This window comes from Mobula hypostoma, chromosome 4 (assembly GCF_963921235.1).
Source record: "Mobula hypostoma chromosome 4, sMobHyp1.1, whole genome shotgun sequence".
In the NCBI taxonomy this organism is placed as follows: Eukaryota; Metazoa; Chordata; class Chondrichthyes; order Myliobatiformes; family Myliobatidae; genus Mobula; species Mobula hypostoma.
In genome coordinates, this window is record NC_086100.1 from 12,147,146 (window position 1) to 12,170,495 (window position 23,350).

Consider the following 23,350-nt stretch of genomic DNA (forward strand, 5'->3'; position numbering starts at 1 on the left):
AAGCAACAGATATGTCAGTGACAATAGACATGATTCTGATTCATCGTTCGAGTAGACTGGTGTCCTAGCTTCAACCACCTTTCCATCAAGTTGCTTCAGCTGTCCCTTCTTGTTTCTTTTTTCTGCTTTGTTGATCTTTTGTTGCACCTTCGTGGTGTGAGTCACAGATCTGCCACCCTGACTAATCAAGAGCCTATTATCCTCTGCTTTAGATATGTGCTCCTCCAGCACTTTCTGTGTATTGTTTAAATATACCCAATGGTTTGGCCTTCACAACTGTCTGTACTAGTTCTGTTATATCTTATGGTCTTATAAAACACTTGAAACATTCTGCAGCTGTGAATTGAATTAAAATAGAAAGTCTGGAGCCTTAGTAGCCTCCACTAACTTAAAATTGGTTAATCAATTCACTAACCCTGCTCCTATGTCTTCAATAGAAGGGGCTTCTCTTCTTGGGCTGTGAAACACTTTACGGAAGCAAATACCAGAACTACTTTTTTGACCTCATACATAACCAACAGTTCAAATAGCTTAAAGGAAGGTGTGGTTGATGCCAGGAAACCAGTCTGCTTGAAAATTGTGGTGATGTCAGAATCAGAATTGGGTTTATTATCATTGTCAATAAGTCAGTAAATTTGTTGTTTTGTGACAGCAATACAGTGCAAGGCATATCAAATAAATTTGCAAGAAGAAATACAAAAAAAAAGTCAAACAAAAGTGAACAACAGGAATTCTGCAGATGCTGGAAATTCAAGCAACACACATCAAAGTTGCTGGTGAACGCAGCAGGCCAAGCAGCATCTGTAGGAAGAGGTGCAGTCGACGTTTCAGGCCGAGACCCTTTGTCAGGACTAACTGAAGGAAGAGTGAGTAAGGGATTTGAAAGTTGGACGGGGAGGGGGAGATCCAAAATGATAGGAGAAGACAGGAGGGGGAGGGATAGAGCCAAGAGCTGGACAGGTGATAGGCAAAAGAGATACGAGAGGATCATGGGACAGGAGGTCCGGGAAGAAAGACAAGGGGGGGGGGACCCAGAGGATGGGCAAGAGGTATAGTCAGAGGGACAGAGGGAGAAAAAGGAGAGTGAGAGAAAGAATGTGTGCATAAAAATAAGTAACAGATCGAGTACGAGGGGAAGGTGGGGCCTAGCGGAAGTTAGAGAAGTCGATGTTCATGCCATCAGGTTGGAGGCTACCCAGACGGAATATAAGGTGTTGTTCCTCCAACCGGAGTGTGGCTTCATCTTTACAGTGGAGGAGGCCGTGGATAGACATGTCAGAATGGGAATGGGATGTGGAATTAAAATGTGTGGCCACTGGGAGATCCTGCTTTCTCTGGCGGACAGAGCGTAGATGTTCAGCAAAGCGGTCTCCCAGTCTGCGTCGGGTCTCGCCAATATATAAAAGGTCACATCGGGAGCACCGGACGCAGTATATCACCCCAATCGACTCACAGGTGAAGTGTTGCCTCACCTGGAAGGACTGTTTTGGGCCCTGAATGGTGGTAAGGGAGGAAGTGAAAGGGCATGTGTAACACTTGTTCCGCTTACACGGATAAGTGCCAGGAGGGAGATCAGTGGGGAGGGATGGGGGGAACGAATGGACAAGGGAGTTGTGTAGGGAGCGATCCCTGCGGAATGCAGGGGGGGGGAGGGAAAGATGTGCTTAGTGGTGGGATCCTGTTGGAGGGGGCGGAATTTACGGTGAATAATATGTTGGACCCGGAGGCTAGTGGGGTGGTAGGTGAGGACAAAAGTGAAGTCGTGTTTATGATCTGTTCAGAAATCTGATGGCAGAGGGGAGGAAAGTGTTTCTAAGACATTGAGTGTATGAGAAACTGTTCCTAGGTTGCTAACGTTTTAATGGGACTGTTCTATTTACCCTTATTTCTTAATTATTTGCACAATTTATTTAGTTTGTAACTTATAGTTGTTTTTATGTCTTTGCACTGCTTCCACAAAACAAATTTCACATCACCTGAGTCAGTGATAATAAACCTGATTCTGATTCTTATATTGCAAAGCCCTACAAAGTAAAGCTTTAAACTTCAACAGGAACCTTGTAAGTCCTGCCAAAATATTTTCCCCAAGAGTAAATGAATCAGCTACTTACATCTTTGTATTCTTCGTCCAGTTTGGCATTGTCCATGATTTCCTGTGGGTATCCAATTCTCTGTCTGATTGCCTTCATCTAGAACGAAAGAGTTGGGGGTAAACTCACTTGCACAATAGACAACTCTTTACTGAATTATATCTTGTGTGACTTTAAATGTGTTCCACCTCTAACTTCTTGCAGTTCTGATGAATATTTGTGGACCCAAAATATTTGCTCTGCTCCTTTCACCATGGACACTGCCTGAATATATCTAACATTTACACATTCTGATTTTGTTTCAGATTTTCAGCATCTGCAGCATTTTACTATTTCACACTTTTAGACCCCAGTGGCAGTTTTACCAGCAATGCTTGATATGTTATGTCTCGTGCTGATTGCAGATGATGAAGTAAAACTTTATTTATTTACTGATACAGCACGGATTAGGTCTGTCTGACTCAATAAGCCACACCGCCCAATAATCCATTTATTTAACACTAGCCTAGTCACATGGATTAACGCTGTATCATTTCTTAATGCATGCATTACTAAATGATAATAAAAGAGGACTACGTGTCTTCATAATCATAACCTAATCTGAATGATACCTGAGGAATTTAACACAGAAGAGTCAACTAAATCTGCACCAGAGCAAACTCTGCTCCAAGATCCATTTGTGAAGGTAAAACACATTTAAGAAAAGAAGATATAGGGCAGTTAAGTATTTTGAAAACATATAAGGCTTGAAATTTTGAAAATATGTTCTGAGGAGTGTCACAAAGAGAAAGGGATTACAATGAAAGGACACAGGAGACACAGGAGTTTCTGCAGATGCTGGAAATTTACATAAGGTAATGTTGCACCTCTATAAACAGCTGGTTAGTATACACTTGGTATTCAGTTCTGGTCTCCTCATTATAGGAAGATGTGGAAGCTTTAGAGAGGGTGCAGAGGAGATTTACCAGGATGTTGCCTAGATTAAAGAACCTGTCTTATGATTGAGTGAGCTAAGGCTTTTCTCTATGGCGTGAAGGAGAATGAGATGTGACTTGATGGAGGAATATAAGGTGAAAAGAGACACAAATTGAGTGGACAGCCTGTGTCTTTTTCCCAACCATAAACTGGCTAGTACAAAGGGCATAACTTTAAGATGATTGAGGAATGTATAAGGGGGATATCAGAGGTAAGTTTTTTCTAAGTCAAGAGTAGTGGATATGTGGATCATGCTTCCAGTGATGGTGGTAGACGCATAAACATTAGAGATATTTAAGAAAATTTTAAGTAGGACTTGGATGAAAGAGAAATGGAGAGCTACGTGGGAGGGAAGGGTTACTTTGATCTTAGAGTAGGTTAAAAGGTTAACACAACATTGTGAGCCAAAGGGCCTGTAATGTGTGTACTGTTCTATATCATTGGAGGTTCTGCAGATGCTGGAAATCCAGAGTAGCAAAATGCTGGAGGAACTCAGCAGGGCAGGCAGCATCTATGGAGGGAAATAAACAGTCATTGTTTCTCCGGATGGATCTTAGCCCAAAAACTCAACTTTCAATTCTGCTCCATAGATGTTGCCTGACCTGCTGAGTTCCTCCAACAATTTCTGTGTTACTGTGTACTGTAACTCAAGTTGCACACCTTCCTGACGTGACATTTACTTCAATGAAATCGGGCGATATGACTAAAGAGATGATGGGGTTAAGACTGGATCACTCCCAATCTTTATGAAAAGACTAAAATGAACTGGAGGGGTTGACAGACTGCATAAGTTCTTGGAAATGTATCGCCAGCGGGAGTCCCTATCCAATAGCTTTGCAGACTGTAGTTATTCAAGAAGGTAGCAATTAGGAGAGTGGAATAACTGACAGCCCTCTCAGCAATATCCTCACTCTGCCAAGGAGCATGTAACAACAGAAAGAAAAATCCCCTTTTGTGAGTCTAACTGGACCAGGAAGTTCTTGTTTTATTATTTAGAAATACAGAAGGGTAACAGGCCCTTCTGGCCCAATCAGTCTATGCCACCCAATTGCAACATTGTGACCAATTAACCTGCTAGCCCCAGGATGTGTGAGGAAACCGGACCATCTACAGGGGAAAATACAAACCCCTTACAGACGGAGACTGAATTGAACCTGGGTTGCTGGCGCTGAAATAACCTTAAGTGCACCACTGAGCTACCGTGCCACCCTTTCTCTGTTGAATAGGCAAGTCAACCCCAAAAATTCCGTGCCACCCAGTTACACCCTTGTGACTCATTAATCCGTACATCATTGGGAGGCGGGTCATCAGGCGAAGGTGCAAACCCCCTACAGGCAGCAGTGGAATTGAACCTGGGTGACCCGTGCTGCAGTAACATTACACTAATCACCATGCTACTGCGCCGTCCTTCTTACTTTGATTTCTGCTTTTGCTTTGGTTTCCTGGTCCATCCAACTGATCTCCTGCAGGTTCTGGATGAACACCTTACGGATCTGCTCAATCAGGTCCTCAACCTGGAGAAGGGAAGGAAGAACAGGGAGAGGATTAGGTGCCACACATTTCAAATAAAATCTCAATATTTCATGTCATGTTTGGTGATAGGTCTTCTGGCTGGCAGATGGTAAATATTGGCATTGGTTTATTATTGTCACATGTAACAAGATGCAGTGAAAAACTTGTCTTGCATGCTGTTTTTACAGCTCCTTCTCCACGGATTGTCACCTGGTCATGGTGGAGAGGCTTATGTGTTTCTGAGATCCTGAGAGCGGTGCTGTTTGGGGCTTTGTTCCTTGTAGGGTTACCTATGGAGACATGGTCAAGGAGGAGGTTCCAGACAAAAAGTGATATCATCAGGAATTGAATGGTGGAGCTAGCAGAAGATGACAACACGTCACAACTGCAGTGCTGATGGAGGAAAACAGCAGTGTTGTCCTGCATCCATGCCACTGGACTCTGACCCCACTCTGTCAACAGCTGAGTGGTGGCCACCCACGCATCAGCCTCCCAATGTTAAACAAAGTCATGCACTGGAATTCTCCATTAAGTTAATTCACAACCCCTTGGGAACGTCATATTTGACTCAAGTGATACACTACTAATAATATACAGATCATGTTATTACACAACACATTGGGCTAGAGTAAGGTAAAACAATAACAATGCAGAATAACGTGTAACACTACTGAAAATGTGCAATGCAGGTAAGCAATGAAATGGAAGCTCACAACACAGTAGATCGCAAGATCAAGAGTCCATCTTCTCATACCAAAGGCCCGTTCAAGAGTCTGACAACACTGGGATAGAAGTTAGCCTTGAATCTGGTAATAGGTGCTTTATGGCTTTTGTATTTGGTAGAGGGAAGCAGAGAACATCCAGGGTGAGTGTGATCTTTGACTATGCTGGCTGCTTTATGGAGGCAGTGAGAAGTGTAGACAGAGTCTGTAGAGGGGAATCTGTTTCCCATAATGTTCTGAGCTGTGTCAATGACCGGCAGTGTTTAGCAGTCATGTGCAGAGCAGTTGTCACACATCAAGGCAGAAGGACTTTGTAAGCAATCTGGACTAAGACTACTGCTTTGAGTAGCATGTGTTAATGATTTGTATCGGCAAACAAAGAGCAAGCTAACCTATCTTTAACTCCACCAATTTGCTTTCTCTTCTTTAAATATTAGCTGCCCAGTATCCGTGGAAACTGAGCAAGAGTCCAATGAATGTCAAATAAAAAGACTGCCAAATAATGCATTTTCTTCTTCTTAAGTCATTTCCTTAATGATGCAGACCGTTGAGTCTTAGATTCTATTAAGTTACCTCACGCCACTTCCTTACTAATGTTGACATCCATCTTTCAAGTCCTTCACGTGTTCCTTATGTGCCATATCATATGGCATGGACGACCATGGCATTTCCATGATCATAAACGTTTTGGCAAATTTCTTCTACATATAAAACCATAAGACCATAAGACGGAGGAGCAGAAGTCGGCCATTCGGCCCATCGAGTCTGCTCCGCCATTTTATCATGAGCTGATCCATTCTCCCATTTAGTCCCACTCCCCCGCCTTCTCACCATAACCTTTGATGCCCTGGCTACTCAGATACCTATCAATCTCTGCCTTAAATACACCCAGGTTGTAGGTTGCCATTGCCTTCTTCTGGCAGTGTTTTTACAAGACAGGTGACACCAGGCATTATCAGATATTGTCTGCCTGGCGTCAGTGGTCGCACACCCAGGACTTATGATATGCACGAGCTGCTCATACAACCATCTAGCACTTGCTCCCATCGCTTCGCGTGACTCTGATCGGGGCGGGGGAGGGGGGTGCTAAGCAGGTGCTACACCTTGCCCAAAGATAACCTGCAGACTAGCAGAGGGAACGAACACCTCACACCTCATTTGGAAGAGATGCATCTCACCCCATCAATGACCCCCTCTCATTTGGCCCTTGATTCCCTTATATGTTTGAATGGTCCTTCCTTGTAAAGGCAGACCAAAGCATTTGTGCAATTGATCTTTTATTTCTTTGAACCCAATAATAAACTCCTCTACTTCTGATGTAAAGAGCCCTTATTTGTTTTCACTAATCACTTTTAATGTTAGCTGCCAGTTTGCTGTCACACTTTATTCTCCATCTTAATTAATCCCCTAGTCCTCCTTTGCTGACTTAGAATCATAGAACAATAGAGCATAGGAAAGTCCTTTAGCCATTTGAGTCCATGCTGAATCTGGTTTTGAACGATGACCTTTGGATCACACAGCAGAATGTGATGAAGAGGAGCTACGGGGAGGTAGTCACCCCTAAGTTGCAGGTGACAGGTAGTTGGGAGAGGGAAAGTGTATAGGCAGTCAATAAAAAGTACCCCTTTGGCCGTTCCTCTCAATAATATGTACACCAATTTGGATACAGTTGGGGTTGCGGGAACAAACCAGGAGAAAGTCAGAGTGACGGGGTGTCTGGCTCAAAAGGAAAGGGGGGAGTAAAGAGGGGTTTGGTACAGATCGGGGATACCATTATAAGAGGAGCAAAAAGATTTCTAAGTTATTCTCAGATCTCAGCTTTACTATTTCTTCAGGCTGATGTGTCTCCGCTGTGCATTTTACACTATCCCTAAGTTCCCTTGCTATCTATAGTGGAGGCTCTGTTCCTTTTTTATTCTTCTTCCCGTCAATCGTGAGCTCCTTAAGTGTTTACCACTGTTAATCAGTAGTCAATCCCTAAGACTAAAACTTAAGTAATATTTTCCAATCTACACTAATAAAGTAAAGTAAAGGCATCTGTTAGTCTTGCGAGACCATGGATCTGCACCTGGAAAGTCTTCACTCTCCAGGGCGCAGGCCTGGACAAGGTTGTATGGAGGACCAGCAGTTGCCCATGCTGCAAGTTCCCCCTCTCCACGACACCAATTTTGTCCAAGAGGATTAGGACCCATACAGCTTGGCACCAGTGTCGTTGCAGAGCAATGTGTGGTTAAGTGCCTTGCCCAAGAACACAACGCGTTGCCTCGGCTGGGGCTCAAATTCACGACCTTCAGGTCGCTAGTCCAATACCTCAACCACTTGGCCACATGCCCACACAATCTACACTAGAGGCCACTTTATTAGAAACACCTGCTTGTTAGTCAAGTGTGTTGTTATTTAATTATATACATATATATAACCATATAATATACATAGAAATGAAGATGTTTTTCTGATCCTAGGTGTAAAGCACAGTAGTACACATAACATGCAATAACTTATGAAGGTAAAGATAAAGTCTACAGATGGATCACACATAAATAACAAATTAAAGTGCATTAATATTAAATATTGTAGGTACAGAACAGATTAACCAGTGACACTTTGAAGTCTAACAGCCTGGGGGAAGAAACTGTTTCTCATTCTGACCATTCTTGTTTTTATGCATCACAGTCTCCTGCCTGATTGTAGAAAGTCAAAGAGGATGCTGGATGTATGGGTGGGATCCTTAATAACACAAAGGATGCTGCAAATTTAGTCAATCTCCTAATCAGGCAATCACGTGGCAGCAATTCAATCTATAAAAGCTTGCAGACATGGTGAAGAAGTTCATTTGTGCAGACCAAACATCAGAACGGGGAAGAAATGTGATTTAAGTGACTTTGACCATGGAATGATTAATGCTACCAGATGGGGTGGTTTGAGTATCTCATAAACTGCTGATCTCCTGGGATTTTCATGCACAACAGTCTCTAGAGCTTACAGAGAATGGTGCAAAACAAACAAAAAAAACCTAGTGAGCAGCAGTTCTGTGGGCAAAAGCACCTTGTTAATGAGAGAGAGGTCAGAGCAGAATATTCAAACTGGTTCAAGCTGCGAGGAAATTGACAGTAACTCAACTAACCATGTAACAACGGTGGTGCGCAGAAGCGTATCTCAATGTACAACATGCTGAACCTTGATGTGGGTGGGTGACAACAGCAGAAGGCCATGAATATACACTCAGTAGTCACTTCATTAGGTACAGGAGGTACTTAGTAAAGTGGCCACTGAGGGTACACTGGCAAACCCCGGCCTCATTATCGTAGCTTACTATATTTAGGATCAGGAGTCCATTGGACGTATTGGAACCCTGGCTCCCTCACTCCCTTTAAACTCATCGAGCTCTGAATAAACGTTTCTTAGGCTTCCTGCCGGGTACACATATCCATTATAGCTGTTGTTTTGATGACAAACTCTGCCATCTTCTTCAGGGAATCTGCAGCACATTACAGGACCTTCGACCCACAACGTTGCGCCGACCATATAACCTACTCTAGAAACTACCTAAAACTTATTTAGTAATTCAGTGTGGTACGGGTCTATCTGGCCCAACAAACTACACTGTCTAGAAACCCACCTATTTAATATGAGCATAATAACTCTGTGATGCTCTGAGCAAAAATTGTCTTATGTTAATATCTGTGCTATTGTGGTGCCCCATTCTAAAGTGAAAGGAGGAAACTGAGACCCTGGTCAATTTAAAGAGAGCGTGGAGGACATGTCTCAGTGACCTGAATGGGAGCATGATGAAAAAGGATCTGGCGCTTTCCTGGCGTATATGATGTATAAACTCTTCTCGGGCCTCCAGCCTCACTCCAGGAAGGATGTGGATACTACAGAGAGAGTACAAGAATGTTACCTGGATTGGGGAGCATGTCTTATGAGAAGAGGTTGAGTGAACTTGACCTTTTCTCCTTGGTGCAATGGAGGATGAGAGATGACCTGATTGAGATATATAAGATGAGAGGCTTTGATCGTGTGGCTAGCCAGAGGCTTTTTCTCCCCAGGGCTGAAATAGCTAACACAAGGGGGCATAGTTTTAAGGTGCTTGGAAGTAGGTACAAGAGGGTTGTCAGAGGTAAGTTTTTCCACACAGAAAGTGGTGGGTGCGTGGAATGCACTACCATTGACAGTGGTAGAGGTGAACACAATAGGGTCTTTTAAGAGACCCTTAGACAGGTACGTGGAGCTTAGAGCATCACAGAGTTATTATGCTCATATTAAATAGGTGGGTTTCTAGACAACGTGGCCTGTTGGGCCAGATAGACCCGTACCACACTGAATTGCTAAATAAAAATAATAAATAAAACGGAGGATTCATAGTAATATACAGGGAACATTGGAAAGTCAAGAATTTGAAATATATTGGGGAATTAATAGACATCAAATCCGGCAGTCCAGAGAATCTGCATGTCTGCGTGACCGATTTTCTGAGCATGTCGAATTGTGGACTTCTGCGGTATAATGTAATTGTAAATAGTTTATGGTTTGTTTTGAACTCTGTTTTGAAAGTGGTCACAGAGTATTGTGTACATATGTGTAGTTGCTTGATTTAAAATGGCTGCTCCAATACAGAAATGCTCTGCAGTTAGCTCTGCTTCATAAGACCGTAAGATATAGGAGCCGAATTAGACCATTCAGCCCCTTGAGTCTGTTCTGGAATTTAATCATGAGTAATCTATTTTCCCTATCAACCCCATTCTCCTGCATTTTCCCCAAAACACTTCACGCCCTGACTAATCAAGAACCGATCACCTTGGTGACAGGGTGGAGATACGTCTCTGCCAAAGGAGGGGTGAGGCGCTCTTTCCCTTCACTAGCCTGCAGGTCAACCTTGGGAAAGGTGTGGCACCTTCTTAGCCCCTCATCAGGGTCACCTGCAGCCATGGGAGCAGTTGGTGGATGGCCATACGAGCGGTTGGTGCATGTCACAAATCTTGGTGATGCGACAACTGACAGCAGGCAGATAACTTCTGAAGAGTACAGTAATGATAATGTCTGGTGTTACCCATCTTGCAAAGACACTGCCCAAAAGAAGGCAGTAGCAAACCACTTCTGTAGAACGAATTTGCCAAGACCAATGATGGTCATGAGAAGACCATGATTACCCACATCATGTGACATGGCACACAATGAATGAATGAATGACACAATCGTCACCTAAAATACACACAATGCCTGGCCTCCACATATACAGCTATCTTGGTAGGAATAGTTAAAATCAAAGCAAAGAAACCTGCTGGCTGAGGTGACAGTTTTTTCCTTTTGATTAGAGTTGTCACTTCACATAATGGACTCCCTGAAGGACTGGGACTAATGGTTTCAAAACTGACCATCATCTAGACAAAGAGATTCTGCAGAAGGTGGAAATCCAGATCAACACACACAAAATGCTGGAGGAACTCAACAGGTCAGGCAGCGTCAATGGAAATTTTAAAAAACTGTCGATATTTCAGGTTGAGATATTTCATCAGGAAGAGTCTCCTTGTTGTTGTCATCGAACAGAATGTACAGAAACCTTAGGTCCCACATCACCAGGTTCAGCAATAATTATTATGCTGCAATGTAGGCCATATCTCAGGTAGTGATGAGTTTGACTACAGAGAGGAAATTAAGAACCTGGTGGCATGGTGCGAAGACAATAACCTATCCCTCAATGTCAGCAAGACGAAGGAATTGGTTGTTGACTCAGAAGGAGTAGCGGACTGCACGACCCCATTTACATTGGTGGTGCGCAAGTGGAACAGGTCAAAAGCTTTAAGTTCCTTGGGGTCAATATCACAAGTGACCTGACTTGGTCCAACCAAGCAGAGTTCACTGCCAAGAAGGCCCACCAGCGTCTTTACTTCCTGAGAAAACTAAAGAAATTTGGCCTGTCCCCTAAAACCCTCAATAATTTTTATAGATGCACTGTAGAAAGCATTCTTCCAGGGTGCATCACAACCTGGTATGGAAGTTGTCCTGTCCAAGACCTGAAGAAGCTGCAGAAGATTGTGAACACAGCCTAGCACATCGCACAAACCAATCTTCCGTCTGTGGACTCACTTTACACCCGCACGCTGTTGGAGCAGTGCTGCCAGGATAATCAAGGACATGACCCACCCAGCCAACACACTTCTTGTCCCTCTTTCCTCCGGGAGAAGGTTCAGGAGCTTGAAGACTCGTACAGCCAGATTTGGGAACAGCTTTTTTCCAACTGTGATAAAACTGCTGAACAGATCCTGACCCGAATCTGGGCTGTAACCTCCAAATATCCGGACCTGCCTCTCGGTTTTTTTGCACTACCTTACTTCCCATTTTTCTATTTTCTATTTATGATCTATAATTTAAATTTATAATATTTACTAATTTTAACTATTTTTAATATTTAATATTTGTAATCCAGGGAGTGTGAAGTGCAGAACCAAATATCGCTGTGACGATTGTACGTTCTAGTACCAATTGTTTGTTTCCTGAACCAAGCTAACTCCACCCACCTCAACAACGAACTGACTCCACAACTTTTGGACTCACTTTCAAGGACTCTACAACTCATGTTCTCAGTATTATTTATTTGCTATTTTTTTTGTATTGCACAATTTGGCTTCCTTTGCACATTGGTTTGTCAGTTTTTGCTTGTATGTTGCTTTCCATTGACTCAGTTGTATTTCTGTGTTCTACTGTGAGCAACCATAAGAAAACGCATCTCTGGGTTGTATATGGCGACATTTAAGTACCTTGATAATAAATTTACTTTGAACTTTCAAAACATGATTGGATGTGATCTTAAGAGGGAACTGTCTCCAGGGCTGTGGGAAAAGAGCCAGAGTGTATCTGTTAGTTTAATTGTTCAGAGCAAGACATGAGATGAAGAAGAGAATTACTGCCCCCTGTGCTTGTAACGTCCCCTGCTGGGACTGACAATGATGGTTAAAAGTTCTCAAATTTTTGCCCTGGGGAAGTGCAAAGTGTAGCAACTGAACAGGCATGTGGAAAAGGGCAAGGGAATAAATATTCAGTCAACACTTCTTCCTTGGGAATCTTTGGAGGATGCACTGGTGTGTCCAGTTTTCCTGCAGAAACTGATGTATCTGACCACACAGAGAAAATGTCGCCACTGGGATGCATTGTAAAATCACAGTGGTGGATAGAGAAGCACTTGATATATTGGAGACACCAACAAATATTCAGGCAAAGACAAATAGAATCTGGGAAAGATGTAAATCATTCCTTGTTCGGAGCCTAACAGAGGAAAGAAAAGAAAGATTATCCTTATTCATCACATGTGCATCGAAACAGACAATAAAATACGTCATTTGTGTCAACAGATAATACAGACCAAGGATATGCCAGGGACACCTCACAAGTGTTGCCATACTTCCAGCACAGCACGCCCTAACTTGCATGCTTTTGGATTATGGGAGGAAACTGGAGCACCCAGAGGAAACCCACATGGTCCAGAAGACTTTGGAGCAGAATTTGGCCGTTCAGCCCATCGAGTCTGCTCTGCCATTCCATCATGGCTGATTTAGTCTCTCTCTCAACCCCATTCTCCTGCTGTCTCCCAATAGCCTTTAATGCCCTTACTAATCAAGAATCTGTTAACTCCACTTTACATATATCCAAAGATGTGGCCTCCACAAATGTCTGTCCTAATTCTGCTCCTATGCCTTATGGTTTTATAAAACTCTTTAAACACACTGCTGCTGTGAAGGAACTGTATAACTTAGAATAGAAAGTCAGCCAACTTTAAATTGGTTAATTAAAGTCACATGTACTGAGGTACAATAAAAATCTTCACATGCTGTTATTTCAGATCATTTCATTATAACATTCGTTCATTTGTTATGTGCTGTGATAGACTGTGGAGGTGATCATGGTCTTTCCATGACCATGATTGTTCTTGGCAAATTGTTCTTGGCCATTATCAACACCAATCAGAGATTGTCTGCCTGGTGTCAGTGGTCGTATAACCAGCACTCGTGATATACACCAGCTGCTCATACAACTATCCACTACCTGTTGCCATGGCTTCATGTGACCTTGATCAGAGGGGTCTAAGCAGATGCTACACCTTGCCCAAGGGTGACCTGCAGGCTAGCAGAGGAGGGAAGGAGTGCCTTACACTTTGTTTGGTAGAGACATATTTCCATCCTGCCATCCAATTACAGCATGGTAATTGAAAGGAAAAGCAATAATGGAATGTAGAATAACACATACAGAGAAAATGACTGGCACATTAGTGTAGTGGTTAGCATTACACTTTACAGTACAGGCAATCTCAGCTCAACTCCACCGTTGCCTGTAAGGAGTTTGTATGTTCTCCCTGTGACCGTGTGGGTTTTCTCTGGGTGCTGTAGTTTCCTCCCACAGTCCAAATACATACTTAGTTAGGTTAATTAGTCATTGTAAATTTAAAAACAGAGGTAATTAGAAAACCTACAGCACAATACAGGCCTCACGGCCCACAATGCTGTGCCGAACATGTTCTTAGAAATTACCTAGGGTTACCCATAGCCCTCTATTTTTCTAAGCTCCATGTACCTATCCAGGAGTCTCTTAAAAGTCCGCCACAACAGACAGGATCTCCCGGTAGCCACCCACTTCAACTCTGCTTCCCATTCCCATTCAGATATGTCCATACATGGCCTCCTCTACTGCCATGATGAGGCTAAACTCAGGTTGGAGGAGCAACACCTCATATACCGTCTAGTTAGTCTCCAGCCCCTTGGTATGAACATAGAATTCTCCAACTTCTGGTAATTCCCTCCCCCTCCCTTCCTCTATCCCTATTTCACTCTTCCCCCTCCCCCAGCTCCCTCAAGGTTCCGCCTCCTTCTTCTACCACCCATTGTTTTCAGGGCTATGACATCAATGCTTCCCCTCCCCCACCCCTTTGTCTTTCAAATTACTGGTCTTTCAACTGAAGCTACAAGCATTCTTCAAATCCTTCACCGCCTTTCGTTCTTCAGTCCTGACGAAGGGTTCCAGCCCGAAATGTCAGCTCATGGTTTCTAACTGATGCTGCCTGACCTGCTGTGTTCATCCAGCGTACTGAAAGTGTTGCTTTGATCACAGCATCTGCAGATTATTTTGTGTTTAAAAGACCCTATTGTATCCGCCTCCACCAGTGTTGCTGGCAGCTCATTCCACGCACTCACCAATTTCTGCATAAAAAAATATAACCTGATATCTCCTCTGTACCTACTTCCAAGCATCTTAAAACTGTGCCTCTTGTGTTAGCCACTTCAGCCCTGGGAAAAAGCCTCTGACTATCCACATGATCAATGCCTCTCATCATCTTATACACCTCCATCAGGTCACCTCTCATCCTCTGCTGCTTGAAGGAGAAATGGCTGAGTTCACTCAACCTATTTGCATAAGGCATGCTCCCCAATCCAGGCAATGTTCTTGTAAATCTCCACTGCACCTATTCTATAGATTCCACATCCTTCCTGTAGTGAGGTCACCAGAACCCAGCACAGTACTCCAAGTGGGGTCTGACCAGGGTCCCATATAGCTGTAACATTACCTCTCGGCTCTTAAACTCAATCCCATGGTTGATGAAGGCCAAAGCACTGTATGCCTTCTTAACCAGGGTCAACCTGTGCAGCAGCTTTGAGTGTCCTATGGACTCAGACCCCAAGATCCCTCTGATCCTCCACACTGCCAAGAGTCTTACAATTAATACTATATTCTGCCATCATATTTGACCTACCAAAATGAACCACCTCACACTTACCTGGTTTGAACTCCATCTGCCACTTCTCATCCCAGTTTTGCATCCTATCAATGTCCTGCTGAAACCTCTGACAGCCCTCCACACTATCCACGACACCCCCAACCTTTGTGTCATCAAAAACACTTACTAACCCATCCCTCCACTTTCTCATCGAGGTCATTTATAAAAATCACAAAGGGAAGGGATCCCAGAACAGATCCCTGAGGCACACCACTGGTTATCGACCTTCATGCAGAACATGACCCATCTACAACCACTTTTGCCTTCTGTGAGCATGCCAATTTTTGATCCACAAAGTAAGGACCCCTTGGATCCCATGCCTCCTTATTTTCTCAATAAGCCTTGCATAGGATACCTTACCAAATGCCTTGCTGAAATCCATGTACACTATTTGTACTGCTCAACCTTCATCAACGTGTTTAGACACATCCTCAAAAAATTCAATCAGGCTCGTAAAGCACAACCTGCCTTTGACAAAGCCATGCTGACAATTCCTAATCATATTATGCCTCTCCAAATGTTCAAAAAATTCCTGCCTCTCGGGATCTTCTCCATCAACTTACCAACCACTGAAGTAAAACTCAATGGTCTATAATTTCCTGGGCTATCCCTACTCCCTTTCTTGAATAAGGGATCAACATCTGCAACCCTCCAATCCTCTGGAACCTCTCCCGTCCCCTTTGATGATGCAGAGATCATCATCAGAGGCTCAGCAATCTCTTCCCTCGCTTCCCACAGTAGACTGGGGTACATCTCATCTGGTCCAGGTGACTTATCCAACTTGATGCTTTCCAAAAGCTCCAGCACATCCTCTTTCTTAATGTCTATATGCTCAAGCTTTTCAATCCACTGTAAGTCATTCCTGCAATCACCAAGGCCCGTTTCCGTAGTGAATACTGAAGCAAAGTATTCATTAAGTACCTTTGCTATCTCCTCCGGTTCCATACACACTTTTCCACTGTCACACTTGATTGGTCCTATTATCTCACATCTTGTCCTCTTGTTCTTCACATAGCTGTAGAATGCCTTGAGGTTTTCTTTAATCCTGCTCACCAAGGCCTTCTCATGGCTCCTTCTGGCTCTCCTAATTTCATTCTTAAGCTCCTTCCTGCTAGTCTTATAATCTTCTAGATGCTATCAGAACCAAGTTGTTTGAACCTTTTATAAGCTTTTGTTTTCTTCTTGACCAAATTTTCAACATCCTTTGTACACCACGGTTCCTGTACCCTACCATCCTTTCCCTGTCTCAATGGAACATACCTATGCAGAACGCCACGCAAATATCCCATGAACATTTGCCACATTTCTGCCGTACATTTCCCTGAGAACATCTGTTCCCAGTTTAGGTTTCCAAGTTCCTGCCTGATTGCTTCATATTTCCCCTTACTCCAATAAACGCTTTCCTAACTTATCTGTTCCTATCCCTCTCCAATGCTATGGTAAAGGAGATAGAATTGTGAACACTTCTCCAAAATGCTCTCGCACTGAGAGACCTGACACCTGACCAGGTTCGTTTCCCAATACCAGATCAAGTACAGCCTCTCCTCTTGTAGGCTTATCTACATATTGTGTCAGGAAACCTTCCTGAACACACCTAACAAACTCCACCCCATCTAAACTCCTTGTTCCAGGGAGGTGCCAACCAATATTTGGGAAATTAAAATCTCCCACCACGACAACTCCGTGAACACCTTTCCATAATCGATCTCTCTATCTGCTCCTCGATATCCCTGTTACTATTGGGAGGTCCATAAAAAAACACCCAGTAGAGTTATTGACCCCTTCCTGTTTCTAACTTCCACCCACGGAGACTCAGTAGACAATCCCTCCATGATTTCTTCCTTTTCTGCAGCCGTGACACTATCTCTAATCAGCAGTGTCACACCCCCACCTCTTTTGGATCCCTCCCTGTCCTTTCTGAAACATTTATAACCTGGCACTCCAAGTAACCATTCCTGCCCCTGAACAATCCAAGTCTCTGTAGTGACCACAACATCATGGCTCCAAGTACTGATCTACTCTCTAAGCTCAACTGTTTTGTTCATGGGTGATGCTTCTTGCATTAAAATAGACACATCTCAATCCATCGGTCTGAGTGCATCCCTTCTCTGTCACCTGCCTATCCTCCCTCACACACTGTTTCCAAGCTTTCTCTATTTGTGAGCCAAAAGGCCCTTCCTCTGTCTCTTCAGTTCGGTTTCGACCCCCCAGCAATTGTAGTTTAAACTCTCCCCAGTAGGCTAAGCAAATCTCCCATTCCAAGATATTGGGCCCCCTTGGATTCAAGTGCAACCCATCCTTTATGTACAGGTCACTCCTGCCCCAAAAGAGGTCCCAATGATCCAGGAATCTGAATTTCTACCCCCTGCTCCAATCCCTCAGCCACGCATTTATCCTCCACCTCATTCTATTTCTATACTCACTACCACGTGGCACAGGCAGTAATCCCAAGATTACTACCTTTGAGGTCCTGTTTCTCAACTTCCTTCCTAACTCCCTGTAGTCTGGTTTCAGGACCTCCTCCCTTTTCCTACCTATGTCATTGGTACCAATATGTAACACAGCCTCTGGATGTTCACCTTCCCACTTCAGGATATAGTGGACCTGATCAGAAACATCCCGGACCCTGGCACCTGGGAGGCAAACTACCATCCACGTTTCTTTCCTGTGTCTACAGAATTGCCTGTCTGACCCCCTATTACTGCTGCCTTCTTCTGTTCCCCACCCTTCTGAGCCACAGGGCCAGACTCTGTGCCAGAGATGCGGCTACTGTTGCTTCCCCCAAGTAAGCTGTTCTCCCCCCAACAGTACTCAAACAGGAGTACTTATTGTTAAGGGGGACAGCCACAGGGGTACTCTCTAGCATCTGCCCTTCCCTCTCCTGACTGTTACACGCTTACCTGTCTCCTGAGGCCCCGGTGTGACTACCCGTCTATAGCTCCTCTCTATCACCTCCTCACTTCCCCTGACCAAACAAAGGTCATCAAGCTGCAGTTCTGGTTCCCTAACCCGTCCCCTCGGAGCTGCAGCTCGACACAACTGGCACAGACACGGCCATCTTGTGATTCGACTCAGGTTAAATCAGGATTTGATGAAGGGCCTATTCTGTACTGTAAACAAACAAACAAACAAATAAATAAATAAATTCACAGTGCCGGTAGACAATAAGGTGCAAGGCAAAGTAGACTGTGAAGACTAGAATCCATCTTATTGTACTAGGGGATTATTTAATAGTCTGATAACTGTGCGATGTCCTTGAGCATGTTGGCTTCAGACCTTCAAACTTTTGTATCTTCTTCTTGATTGGTTGGGGAGAATTGAAGACAGAATGGTTGACATCGGTGAGCCTTTGATTTTTTTCTGGCTACTTTACTACGACCGTGACAAGTGCAGACAGACTCCATCCATAACTCGATGCAGTTCCTTGCAGTCACGTGCAGAGCAGTTGTCATATCAATCCATTATGCATCCAAACTGAATGCTTTCTATTGTGCTTCAATTGAACACACATATAGGGGAAATGATTTATTTATTGAGATACAGCGTGGAATAGGCCCTTCAGCCCTTCAAGCTACACCCTGATTTAACTTTAGCTGAATTATGAGACAACTTACAATGACCAATTAACCTACCAACCACAGTCTTGCACGGTGGGAGGAAATCACAGCACCCGGAGGAAATCCGCACAGTTACAGGGAGAATGTACAAACTCCTTACAGGCAGCAGTGGGAATTGAACCCCTGGTCACTGATATTGCAAAGCGTTGGGCATCTTGTTCAGCATGTCTCCCTGGGCCAAAGGGCCTGATTCTGTGCTGTAGGACTCTGTGACTCTATCTACACACACACATACAGAGCTAATCATAAAAGTTAAGGAAGTTTTTTTGTTGGAGTATAATGAATTTCATTCGAAAGCAAAACTGTGCAAAACTGCAAATTGAAAATGAAGCAGAGAAATACTTGTTAACGCAGGCAGCATCCAGGGAGAGGAGAACAGAATTAATGTATCAGGTCGATCTTCTTTCAGCACGATGGGGTCCATGGCTGAATTTTATTGAGCTGGCTCAGAGTCTATGGCTGGAAACCAAACTGTGGGGAATAAGTTTTCTGAACGACTCTGTCTGTTGGACGGGCTCGATGGGGGAGCCTCGGCTGAGGTCGGGGGTGGGGTTTGATTACGTTGGCTGTTTTACTGAGGCAGCAAGGAATGTAGACAGGTGTAACAATGCAAACACGAGGAAATCTGCAGATGCTGGAATTTCAAGCAACACACATAAAAGTTGCTGGTGAACGCAGCAGGCCAGGCAGCGTCTCTAAGAAGAGGTACAGTCGACGTTTTGGGCTGAGACCCTTCGTCAGGACTAACTGAGAGAAGAGCTAATAAGAGATTTGAAAGTGGGAGGGGGAGGGGGAGATCCGAAATGATAGGAGAAGACAGGAGGGGGAAGGGATGGAGCCAAGAGCTGGACAGGTGATTGGCAAAAGGGTATGAGAGGATCATGGGACAAGAGCCCTAGGGAGAAAGAAAGGGGGAGGGGGGGAAGCCCAGAGGATGGGCAAGGGGTATAGTGAGAGGGACAGAGGGAGAAAAAGGAGAGAGAGAAAAATAATGTATGTGTATAAATAAATAAATAACGGATGGGGTCTGAGGGGGAGGTGGGGCATTAGTGGAAGTTAGAGAAGTCAATGTTCATGCCATCAGGTTGGAGGCTACCCAGACGGAATATAAAGTGTTGTTCCTCCAACCTGAGTGTGGCTGCATCTTTACAGTACAGGAGGCTGTGGATAGACATATCAGAATGGGAATGGGACGTGGAATTAAAATGTGTGGACATATCAGAATGGGAATTTTAATTCCACGTCCCATTCCCATTCTGATATGTCTATTCACAGCCTCCAATAACCATGAGGAATTTTTGTAAAGTTACTTTTACAACCTTTGTATTTTCACTAAAGGTCCTTAACTAATTTTGTAACTTTGATAACAGAGCCAAATTGGGCTACCTACACTCAATGGCCACTTTATTAGATGCACCTTTTACTGACTGTAAAAGCTTTTTACTGACTGTAAAAGCTTTTATAGATATGTAAAAAGGAAAAGACTGGTAAAGACAAATGTAGGTCCCCTACAGACAGAAACAGGTGAATTGATTATGGGGAGCAAGGATATGGCAGACCAATTGAATAATTACTTTGGTTCTGTCTTCACTAAGGAGGACATAAATAATCTTCCAGAAATAGTAGGGGACAGAGGGTCCAGTGAGATGGAGGAACTGAGCGAAATACATGTTAGTAGGGAAGTGGTGTTAGGTAAATTGAAGGGATTGAAGGCAGATAAATCCCCAGGGCCAGATGGTCTGCATCCTAGAGTGCTTAAGGAAGTAGCCCAAGAAATAGTGGATGCATTAGTGATAATTTTTCAAAACTCGTTAGATTCTGGACTAGTTCCTGAAGATTGGAGGGTGGCTAATGTAACCCCACTTTTTAAAAAAGGAGGGAGAGAGAAACCGGGGAATTATAGGCCGGTTAGCCTAACGTCGGTGGTGGGGAAACTGCTAGAGTCAGTTATCAAAGATGTGATAACAGCACATTTGGAAAGCGGTGAAATCATCGGACAAAGTCAGCATGGATTTGTGAAAGGAAAATCATGTCTGACGAATCTCATAGAATTTTTTGAGGATGTAACTAGTAGAGTGGATAGGGGAGAACCAGTGGATGTGGTATATTTGGATTTTCAAAAGGCTTTTGACAAGGTCCCACACAGGAGATTAGTGTGCAAACTTAAAGCACACGGTATTGGGGGTAAGGTATTGATGTGGATGGAGAATTGGTTAGCAGACAGGAAGCAAAGAGTGGGAATAAACGGGACCTTTTCAGAATGGCAGGCGGTGACTAGTGGGGTACCGCAAGGCTCAGTGCTGGGACCCCAGTTGTTTACAATATATATTAATGACTTGGATGAGGGAATTAAATGCAACATCTCCAAGTTTGCGGATGACACGAAGCTGGGTGGCAGTGTTAGCTGTGAGGAGGATGCTAAGAGGATGCAGAGTGACTTGGATAGGTTAGGTGAGTGGGCAAATTCATGGCAGATGCAATTTAATGTGGATAAATGTGAAGTTATCCACTTTGGTGGCAAAAATAGGAAAACAGATTATTATCTGAATGGTGGCCGATTAGGAAAAGGGGAGGTGCAACGAGACCTGGGTGTCATTATACACCAGTCATTGAAAGTGGGCATGCAGGTACAGCAGGCGGTGAAAAAGGCGAATGGTATGCTGGCATTTATAGCGAGAGGATTCGAGTACAGGAGCAGGAAGGTACTACTGCAGTTGTACAAGGCCTTGGTGAGACCACACCTGGAGTATTGTGTGCAGTTTTGGTCCCCTAATCTGAGGAAAGACATCCTTGCCATAGAGGGAGTACAAAGAAGGTTCACCAGATTGATTCCTGGGATGGCAGGACTTTCATATGAAGAAAGTCTGGATGAACTGGGCTTGTACTCATTGGAATTTAGAAGATTGAGGGGGGATCTGATTGAAACGTATAAAATCCTAAAGGGATTGGACAGGCTAGATGCAGGAAGATTGTTCCCGATGTTGGGGAAGTCCAGAACAAGGGGTCACAGTCTGAGGATAAAGGGGAAGCCTTTTAGGACCAAGATTAGGAAAAACTTCTTCACACAGAGAGTGGTGAATCTGTGGAATTCTCTGCCACAGGAAACAGTTGAGGCCAGTTCATTGGCTATATTTAAGAGGGAGTTAGATATGGCCCTTGTGGCTACGGGGATCAGGGGGTATGGAGGGAAGGCTGGGGCAGGGTTCTGAGTTGGATGATCAGCCATGATCATAACAAATGGCGGTGCAGGTTCGAAGGGCCGAATGGCCTACTCCTGCACCTATTTTCTATGTTTCTATGTTTCTATGTTAATGCAATTATCTCATTTACCAATCATGTAATAGCAGCTCATTGCATAAAAGCATGCAGATGTGGTCAAGAAGATCAGTTGTTGCTCAGACCAAACAACAGAATGGAGAAGAAATGTGATCTAAGTGACATAGACCACTGTTTTGCTTAGCTGTTTACATGTGTATGGTCCCTCCAAGAGGACCATAACCTTGTCGTAGGGTTTGGAGGCCTGCGTACCTCAATGGCCTGAGATATGTTGGCTGGAGCCAGGGCTTTATGCTTTGGCTCTTGGTAGGGTCAAACAGTAGAAGCGAGAGTAAGAGTGGTCCACCAGTCCTCCAGGTGCAGGGATTCAGCTCAGCGCCACCAACCCTGACTGGTAAAACAAATTTGTTCAGGAAACAGCAATGAAGAACCCTTCTACATCTGAGTGTGACAGTATTCCTGAGTCTCCACCCGGGACCTGCGTGTCTGAGAGTAGTGGAAACTAAACTACTGACATGATGAATGAAGCTCTGAACAATACCAGAGATGGAGGACCTTCATTGCTGCCCTAGATGCCAGCAGTGATGCCATAGAATGTGTATGGTTGACTGACAATAGACTTGAATTATATTCCATTTCTTACGTTCTGTGTTTCCTGTGTGATCCACACATTCCTGGAATGAATAAGATGTACAAAAGTCTGTCACATTTGAAGTGCTTTGCCAGTCTAAAAATGTTCAGAAAATAGATAGCCATACCATTTGCTTACTTTCCCCAACAAAAGCTTCGTCCACATAGAGTCGTCCAGCTGCCTTCTCCATGTTGCTACTGACATACCGTGCACACCTTCTCCACTCTGCAGTCTCTGATTTTACACCATACAGAATCTAGGCAGAACAAAACACATCAATGGAATGTTTATATAAAATCACTTTCATACCCTCTACCATCTGTTTTCTGAGTTGTCTATGAGCCCAAGTTTTTCATCTTTTGCAATACTCACTTATTTTTGTAACTTTTTATGTACCTATTGAATGGTGGAAGTCCTTGACTGAGTGGTTGTGGAGAGGATGTTTCCTATGGTGGGAAAGTCTAAGACCAGAGAACACAACCTCAGAACTCTGTCCTTTTAGAACAGAGATGTGGAGGAATTTCTTTGGCCAGACAGTGGTGAATCTATGGAATTCTTTCCCACTGATAGCTGTGGAGGCCAAGTCTTTATATATATTTATGTATAAGGCAGAGGTTGATTAATTTTTGATTGGTCAGGGTTTGAAGGGATATTCTCGGCCTGAAACATCGACTGTGCTTCTGCCTATAGATGCTGTCTGGCCTGCTGCGTTCCACCAGCATTTTGTGTATGTTGCTTGAATTTCCAGCATCTGCAGATTTCCT

General features: G+C 43.8%; 1 protein-coding gene across 2 annotated transcripts in view; it reads right to left on the reverse strand.

Annotated features, from left to right (window-relative positions):
- The window catches only part of LOC134345127 (neprilysin-like), a 310,672-nt gene that overhangs the window by 69,617 nt on the left and 217,705 nt on the right, over nucleotides 1-23,350 (reverse strand). For both annotated transcript variants that reach the window (XM_063045312.1, XM_063045311.1), the window contains exons 13-15: nucleotides 22,714-22,842; nucleotides 4,481-4,579; nucleotides 2,112-2,189 (exon numbers count right to left, since the gene is read on the reverse strand). In XM_063045312.1, the coding sequence (XP_062901382.1) occupies nucleotides 2,112-2,189; nucleotides 4,481-4,579; nucleotides 22,714-22,842 (306 nt within the window). The remainder of the gene's footprint in view (nucleotides 1-2,111; nucleotides 2,190-4,480; nucleotides 4,580-22,713; nucleotides 22,843-23,350) is intronic.